The following is a 9,684-nucleotide window of genomic DNA, read 5'->3' as shown; positions in this document are numbered from 1 at the left end:
ATTTTTCGTTGATCAAGTTCGCACCCAATATAACTAAGTAGCCGCCGTAGAAGGTTATGACAGATTAACCAACTCGTGAGCGAATCGCGGCGCGAAGCGATCGTGTGTGTGGAGTCTTGCAAGTTCGCGCTTCGCGTCTCCTTTGACGCGGGCCAAATACCGACAAAAAACGGGGAATAAGGCACGAAGGCGTGAACAATCTGCGAAATCGTCGCGAGGGCCCTCCACACTCGCGTTCGCGGCTTCGCGCCTCGATTAGCGCACGAGTGTGGAGGGCCCTTATGACTGGACCCTACCGCGAACAGCATACGAACATCGAAGTTTGCAAATTGCATCTTTCTCTTTTAGTCCAATTAAAGCTTAGTTAGATTAACAGAGAAAGATGCCTGCGACTTGCAAAATAGGGTTGTTTCCATCTACAAATCTTAGGGCAGAATTGTATCCCAATAAATTATTTTGGGTTATAAGAGAATGTTAAACTACTTTTAGGGGACCTGTAATGACCCTATTTTTGTAAATATTGAATTTAAAATATCTTTTGGCACACGTCACGTGACCAAACTCGAAACATCATTGAAGATTCTGATGACGTCACAACTCTCGGATTGACACTGTTGACAGTTAGGCGATAAACAACAAATGACAAATGTCAGTTGACAGTTCGTATTTTCTACGTGTGTATGTAGTTATGTGTCAAACCGTAAACTGTGACGTTACACAAATTTCAAAGAGCGTTTTGGGCGCGAAAGCATCTGTCAAAATATATTTTGTTGATTTAACACATTTAAAGCCGTTTTTAGCATAAACGTTGAATTTTAGGGCAACTATTAGTTAATATAGAACGTAATACAAGCGTTTCAAAAAATTGGAAACAAAGTAGGCCCTCTGCAATACTTACGTAAAAATCAGTACGGGATTCAACTTGGATTCAGGTACTAAATAGCGCGGCTGGTAGAGTACGAGTAAGGAGGAAACACTAATTTCAACAACCTTTTTTTAATTCGGGAGAGACTTGACCGTTAATTCTGTGAAAACTGTTGGTAATTATCAGATATCCATTTAGACAAATTTTATCCTAGGCTGTTATTTTCATCGCGTACCGACAACAGGCGACGTGAAGGTGACCTGAAGCGCCTCAGTATAACTGTGAGCTCGACATGGGAGACAAGTATGTGTAATTGAAGACCATTTCAGATTGGTTAGTCTGGGATGATAGGAACAGTTCAACCCTGAACTTGGTCGATACTATCTAGACTACCACACCTTCTGTAATGGGCACAGCTATGTCTATCCACTTACATGATTCCGATTTTAACAAAAGGTGCCCTGAATTGCTCTGCCATTTCGCAGATACGACGGCACAGTGTCGTGATATCTTCAAAAATCGATAACTTTGCTTCTGCTTAAGCATTCGGAATGATTCTTTCGGTTTTATAATGATAAAGAAACAAAGAAATTTATTTTTTTACATTAGCTATTTGCTGTTATAATAAAAATAATTATTAAAAATTCACGAAGTTTACCCAAAGGAATAATTTCCGAGTTATAGTAGAAAACTATTTTTAATAAAAAATCTAAATCGATAACATATCTTATTTTAAAATTCAATTTAAAGAAGGCTTAATAAGCTTTTAATTGATACTAAACACCTTGATAGCTCACCTATAAAATTGCAGAGTAAAACTGATTCAAATTCTGATAAGGAACTTTCGAATTGCTCCACCTGGCGTGTAACTATGTGCTATATTCGTGATTTTTTTGTGGCTAATTTAGACACTGAAGTACAAAAATATAGTAAATAACCGTTTAAAACACTAATTACCTTGAAATAAAATACATAATTTATGGAATTATGACAATGATAGTGGCTTTATAACTTAAAATAACAAAAGAGTATTTACATACCTACTAAACTTTGGTGTTTTTAAAACGGCCGATCACCAACAACCGAACTAACTTATAACTACACTAACACGTATAATATATGCACCATAACATACACTTCACAACAAATTAAGCACAATAAGCAAATAGTAACTATTAACACATGAAATTATACTGATTACAAACGTAAATAAACAACACGGCGGCCGGCAAACTGACCTGCGCCATGTCAAAAACAAAGATGGCTACCTATTTAGGGCGGAGCACAACAGTCGCGCGGTGCAGATGTTCAACAGAAATAGGAACTTTTAACACATTCACTGCCAGACGAAAAACGGCAAGCTACCCCAGGATCCGGGCAATATATATAAGAAATATTAGTAAATAGAAATTATAAGTAAGTAGTAACAAACACCCCAAAACGCGTATGCAACGTCTAGTGTACCACATGCCTTACGATGTGCAAAAATGCTTTAAGCAACCACAGTTGCTGTGTTTGTACTTACAATTTTCCGTCACATGGTTTGTTCGCTAATCCTGGATAATACACAGTGATTTAATGCATTTTATTGTTTATTAATGTAATTTAATAATCGAACTATTTAATGACTATAGGTTGCTCAAGATATATTTGGTAATCATAGAAATCTAGGGCATTAAAATAGGAAACACGCCAAAAATCTACAGAGTTATTGGTTTGAAGTGAGATTTTATGGTCATCAATATTAAGTAGGTCTAAAATATAGTTTTAATCTAATAGACCAATAAACGCGGAGTAATTTAATATATAATACTAACAGAAATATGTAAATTCGAATACTTACGGCATTTTAAAACACGCAGCAACTTTTAACACTCGCACTTTCCCGAACAACTTGCAAAGTAACATAGATAAAAAATACTGTGGTTATGTCTATGTGGTTGAAACATTTTTTAAATATTGTCACGTTGGTATTCTGTATTTTAATAAATGTTTACACCATATCTGTGCAGCCCTTCACAGATAAGAAATAAAAAACCGCATACACTCCGTTCGCAACTCGAGTTGCAACGATCATTTTAGAGGTGCGAAATGTTGAAACCTTAGTTGCTGGAATCATGTGAGTGGCTATGGATCTATTTATTTTGATGAGCGACCACCTAATTATGTTCACGCAAAAATCGGAGTCAAGCACTAGGGCGATTTTATAGAGCGTGCGTGCGTGCGCGCTTGCGTACGTCCGTGCGTGCATGTATGTGAAATAATGAAATCCATACTAATTAAAACAAAAATATTAAATTTCTTATCCGCGAAAAGAAGGTTTTGGTTGTGCTATTATACTCTGGCAAGCTAACTTTGTCAGTAGCGCGAAATTAAAAATTTATATGGGAGATCGATCCTTTGCTATATTATGTTAAGGTATATTAAAGGTGCATATACCTATGACTACCGTTTTACACGAAATAAATAGATTTTTTTTTGCAGATTGTTTATTATTTATATGTATAAAAAAATTAACACAACAAAAAATTGAAGGTTGAATGTTCTACTTCATTAAAGCTTGTGAATATGTGTTTAAATATGTCGGAAACCCATCTCAAGTCAAGCCCGTTAAAGTAAAGACCAGGTATAAATCCCAGACCAACATTACCTACAGATACAAAAGCCAAAACACTTTTATGAAAGGCATCTTCCAGTGACATAGTTACATCGATACACTTGATACCCTGTTTCTCAATGGCTGCAGGCACGGATCATATAATACACCGATTACTCCATTACCCCGCAATTCACTTAGTAGTTTGCGCTATTTTCATCTCTTTCCAAAAACTTAAGTCAAAAGGGATAGAGCAACGCAACATAATATCAAACCATGTGGCCAATTTAAACTTATATTTTGAAATCCTAATTATGTCATTTTGCTATCATTAGCGCGTGCATTTCGCTCGTGTTTGACCGACATGTATTCGGGCGAGACAAAAATTGGACTAACTTTTGAACCATGGCTCCAAACCAAAAAAATATGAAAAAATCGTGAAAGTAAAGCTTAGCTAAGACTTTCAAGGAAAATTAAAGTGAACCTGATCGGTTAAGGCATTTTTAGGGTTCCGTAGTCAACTAGGAACCCTTATAGTTTCGCCATATCCGTCTGTCTGTCTGTCTGTCTGTCCGAGGCTTTGCTCCGTGGTCGTTAGTGCTAGAAAGCTGAAATTTGACATGGATATATAAATCAATAAAGCCGACAAAGTCGTATGATAAAATCTAATAATTGTTTTTTTTTAGGGTATCTCCCCTACAAGTAAAGTGGGGGTGAAGTTTTTTTTACTTCAACCCTACAGCGTGGGATATCGTTGGAAAGGTTTTTTGATAAAGTGAATATATTCGGAGATAATTGCTCCGAAAGAAAAAAAAAATGTGTCCCCCCCCTTTAACTTTTGAACCATAGGTTAAAAAAATATGAAAAAAATCGTGAAAGTAGAGCTTAAGAAAGACATTAAATGAAAACTATAGCGGATATGATCAGTTTAGGTGTTTTTGAGTTATCGCAAAAAGTTTCGCCTTCATAGTAAAAAGACGTGTATCCACAGTTCATCCCTTGGTTAACAATCTACTATAGGTACTTTAAGCTCCAGTTTAGCTTATTGTGACGGAAGAATAACTACGGAACCCTACTTTGAGCATGGCCCGACATGCTCTTGGCCGGTTTTTATTGTGTTTTTGCAAAGTCTATTTTGACGGACGGAGGGTAACTACGGAAACGGAACCCTAAACTGAGCATAGCCCGACATCATTTTGGCCGGTTTTATTTGTCAGTCGCTATATTTAACGAAAATCCAATAACGCAAAACGCAATTAAGTGCTCGGGCACTAAAATTCAAATTTACGAAGCTGTAATTATAATTGATTGATTATAATTGACTATATCTTCGGGTAAAAAAATCAAAGCAAATTACAGATTAAGAGTTGCGTATCTTCTGCAGTATTATCAAATCTCCGCTAGCTACCTTGTTCTTTCGCTATAGAGTAGTAGGCTTGGCTAAATATAACTTTAAGGGTTGCACGGACCGAGTCTTTGCAGATTGTTTCCGCAGTCCGCGGTAAAAGCTCGGAAAGAGTGAATCTTCCGTCGTGACTGTTTTGTGTAAAATTGTGTGTAGCAAACAATGCAAAATGTGTTCCTGTAGGTAGGTATTTTATATTAGTGTAGTAGTGGCCGCGCGACTAAATTATTTGTAGGCTGTATGTTTTTATCTAAATAAGTATGTTTATCGTCGCCTACGTGGGTACTAACCCATAGTATATTAAGCTTTGTAAGTTGTAATAGTATTAAGAAAAATTGCTATACCCTACCAGGGTGCCATGTGATCCAATTTTTATTGTATTAACTATTTGTAGTTTGGTTCATTTGCAATAAACGTTATTATTATTATATATTTACTTACTTTGAGGCGAGGTCGAACTGCGTAAGATTGTGCCCAAATATAATTAAAAAAATAAAACAAATAAGTAATGTCCGTTTAGGTTTCTTTAATGATTTTTTGTGTTAGTACATGTACAACACAACAGATATGAAAGTTTTGGAAATATTTTCGGAAATTTCATAAGAAACAAAGAAAGTTTCCATTTTGGAAAAGGAAAATTTTCCAATAAACTATGACACGTTTTTATGTAACTCCTCTGGAGTTGCAGGCGTACATAGGCTACGGAGACTGCTTACCATCAGGCGGGCCGTATGCTTGTTTGCCACCAACGTAGTATAAAAAATAATTTCCAATATAAATAGAGAGATACTGTCTTTGTCTTACGCTAGTACTAGCACCCAGAAAATAGCGATGAGTATAGACTTTTTCCTCTTATTTACTGACAAATTGGACAATAACATGGGCACTGAATCGCCTTGAAACAACAAAACCTTCGAAACAATTTGTGCGACGAGAAAAAACACAAGAATGTGTTACGTCTCATCGTCGTATGCGTCCGATAAAAAGTACACAATAAACCTTGATGAATAGGGACACGTATAAACAAATAGGTACAGCAATACGTTACGGTGTTAATTGATTGGGTTTAGGTGCGGAAACGAATTGATTTATTTTATTGCCGGGACTACGAATAGTTACCTCGCATTTGTGTCCCACTATGAAGGTGAGACCAGCAGGCAGTTTGCTCAAATGCGCTAATCAATATTTACACTACCTACGTTTTATAAAAATATGCTTGGTGAAAAAAATGCGGCATTCTTTGTTTTACAAAGGTACCCTGGATAATGATATTAACGTTAACATAATATATTAACTCCCCGCGCGAGCTACGCACTACGAGTGTAGCTCATTACACGGTGTTTGCCGTTTGTAGCGAAAAGCTTAGCCTATCGGATCATTAGCAGTGAATGTGTTACGTCAATCTATTTAACTTTTGCTCATGTTTCATTCCCTATTAATCAGTATATAAATAAGTAAATACTGGAATGTAAATTCTGTCCTCTAAATAGTAATATTTATTTTAAACTCTGTTCATTTTCTTGTTTCAGATTACGCCCTCCAATGAATGTTTTAAATTGAAAACGTGATTATTAACGAGCCCCTAGAGTAATTAAAAGAGCATTAATTAAAATGAATAACGGAATGATTTCACTTCAATACTTCGTTTATAACGTTTCCGGCGACCCCTTCAAAGATAATTTCACATTTATCTTCAACTCGAGTTTCTTCGAGGAGACGGTCTGCGAAACGACTCAAACTTTCCTCTTCAATACTAGTTTGGGAATCGAAACAGCTGTTGGAGAATGGGAAGCGTTAACTACTATCGTCGTATTGTCTGCCGTTATTCTGGGGACCATCTTCGGAAACATTTTAGTTATACTAGGTGTATTTACCCACAAACCGTTACGGATAGTGCCAAACTTTTTCATAGTATCACTAGCTGTAGCAGATTTGGCTGTCGCGGTATTGGTAATGCCTTTGAACGTGGCATACTCGACTCTCGGTCGCTGGCTCTGGGGCAAACACTTGTGCAAGATGTGGCTCACTTGTGACATCATGAGCTGCACCTCATCCATACTTAACTTATGCGCCATAGCACTAGACCGATATTGGGCGATCACAGACCCCATAAATTATGCGAACAAAAGAACATTGAGAAGAGTACTATTACAAATCGCTGGAGTGTGGATGTTGTCGCTTATTATAAGCTCACCGCCGCTGCTGGGTTGGAACGATTGGCCAGAGGAATTTACAAAAGACACGCCATGTCAATTAACATCAGAGCCCGGTTACGTAGTTTATTCGGCACTTGGCTCATTTTTCATTCCACTAGTAATAATGACGATGGTGTATATACAAATTTACATTGCTGCGAGACAAAGATTTAGGAGGCGCACATTGGCCACAAGAATATACAAAAAACGGCCAGTAGTACACGTAGAAAACAAAGAAGAAAGTCAAGAAACTAAAGAGGAATCGGAAAATGATTCTGACAGCGGAGACAGTATTCATAAAAATCAGAGGAACGCCTTCAATGACATAAAGAGAAACTTTTTTGTGCCTCTGCTTTTGCTTCACGACCCGCATGCCAGGCAAAAACTAGAGGATGGCATAAATGATCAGAATCTAAAATTGTCGCCTGGCAGTTGTGGAAGTGTAAAGAAAAGTTCATCATTTAAAAACACAAATCAGAAAAACAGAAGACAGGAAAAGCCTTTACTAACAAGCGTTAGTAATAGCGGAGACGTGGTCCACCAGTTTATTGAGCAGAAACAAAAGATTTCACTATCAAAGGAGCGAAGGGCAGCACGGACACTGGGCATTATAATGGGTGTATTTGTAATTTGTTGGCTGCCCTTTTTCCTTATGTACGTGATTTTACCTTTTTGCCATGTCTGTTGCCCGAGCAACAAGTTAATTAATTTCATCACATGGCTCGGGTATGTGAACTCTACAATGAATCCTATAATCTATACCATTTTTAATTTAGACTTCAGAAAAGCTTTCAAAAAGTTGCTGGGCATGAATGCATAATGTAGTAGAGAGTTAAAGTCACTATTTACAATGGTGCAGTGGTTCTTTTATACCTACGTGATGAATTTTAAATTGCAGTCATTCTACAAAGAGTTTTTCCTGATTTTTGCTCATCTTTTGATATTAAATTAGCAAGTTAAATTTATGCAAGAGACCGCATAATTATCCTTTGAGACTAACTGATTACTGATCTATATTTTTTATTTAGCGACTGATCTGCGGACATGTATCATGTGTAATAGCCTTAGATGGCAAGAATACTATCGTGGTATAACTTAATTTTGATGTAACTGTAGGTAAATTATGGGTGAGTGAAAGTAGGTACCACCGCTACCACCTAGAAATTTAGTTTAAATTCCTGTTACCGGGTGAATATAATGTTCAGCGTCACTTTCATGATTCATATTATATTAAGTAAGACCATATAACCTAAAGGTACCTATTTTTAAAGTTTTCATGGATTCGCAAACAGAATAAATCGTTTTTGTGTTTGAACAATCTTTGTTTCCAATGTTTGTTTGTGTTTTTGTTAGCTTTTATCAAATTTCCACAGTTAATGGTCCTTATCTCACCTAGTTACTGATTCAATTAATAATGACTACCTACCGACTCAAACGTTAACAATCTCAACTTTATTTTGTTACTGATATCAGAAAAACAAATCAAGTTGGACTTTTACTAGTGAGCTATAAAAGAATTCACCATTTTGGCAAAAATGGTAAAACTTCGAATTCAAAAATATTGTTATGCGGTAAGTGCAGACGTTTTAGGCGTTATAATATAGTCTTATAATTCTGTGTAAAAAACGATAAAAAGGTATTCGTAGAAAACGATTTATCTGTGTTTTATTTTAACTGTAATTTTTATAGTTAAAATATCATGATTCAGATAAAATTAAGGTAGTATTTTGGCATTAAATTCGTTTTTGTTAAACTTTTACTGTGCGATAAAGTTTAAATAAATAAAAAGGGTCACTATAAATAGAAACATATCTGAAATGAATTTCATTCATGTGACCAACAATTTGGATAGGATACTTAAAACTTTACTGAAACAAGTTTTTGTGTAAAATACCTATGTGTTAATTTGCTGACCAAAAACTACTTGGATTTAATTTCGAAAAGCAATTGAAATTTGTAACTGTAATTTGTATATAATATAGTCTTAATAACCCTTACCCTCCACCTACCCGTTTGAGTTATAATTTCGATACCCTAGCTCACAATCGTACTAATTACGCGGAAAAACATGTTGTAATTAGTACTGTAGTGCACAGATATACTCGTAAAGTCTAAATTACAACTAAAACTTCCGTTTAATTGGTACGATTGTGAACTAGAGGGTATCGTACTATCGATTTATAATTTAATGGCCACTGATTCAAAATTTATTTATTTTATTTACAAAGTGAGGCTCTAATTCATAATATAGGTACCACAGGAACTAAACATAAACTTTTCTTGGAACTGCACCCGCTGTCTCAGTTTTCCATTGGTTTGTTTTTCCGAGAGTATAAAGTACACTCAAAAGATGCATTCACCTAATTGTGGCTAAACAAAACTCTTATGAAGCGGGGTCGAGAGCCACGCGAGCGTCGAGAGCCTCGCCTTGTTAGTGTAGCTGGCACGATGCCCTGGATTGTTATTGTTTTTCATGCAAGAAATTGTCTTACCAGATTTTTTTCTTTTTAAGTATTACTTAGCTAATCTTAGCGAAGATTAATGGCCTTCGTTAAGTTAGCGTGGAGTGCCTACGACATCTGAAACCCAAAAATTTAAAAACTATTTCTGACCTTTCTATCTT

The 9,684-nt window shown here is 36.1% G+C and overlaps 1 protein-coding gene across 1 annotated transcript; it reads left to right on the top strand.

Annotated features, from left to right (window-relative positions):
- The first annotated feature begins 4,836 nt into the window (after positions 1-4,836).
- Positions 4,837-8,423, top strand: LOC133522925 (probable G-protein coupled receptor No18). The gene is made up of 2 exons (XM_061858410.1): positions 4,837-5,049; positions 6,396-8,423. The coding sequence occupies exon 2, from the start codon at positions 6,478-6,480 to the stop codon at positions 7,879-7,881; it is 1,404 nt and encodes a 467-aa protein (XP_061714394.1). The 5' UTR covers positions 4,837-5,049; positions 6,396-6,477; the 3' UTR covers positions 7,882-8,423.
- The last annotated feature ends 1,261 nt before the right edge of the window (positions 8,424-9,684 follow it).

The sequence above is a fragment of the Cydia pomonella genome, chromosome 11, assembly GCF_033807575.1.
Source record: "Cydia pomonella isolate Wapato2018A chromosome 11, ilCydPomo1, whole genome shotgun sequence".
In the NCBI taxonomy this organism is placed as follows: Eukaryota; Metazoa; Arthropoda; class Insecta; order Lepidoptera; family Tortricidae; genus Cydia; species Cydia pomonella.
This window is presented reverse-complemented; position numbering and strand designations above follow the sequence as displayed.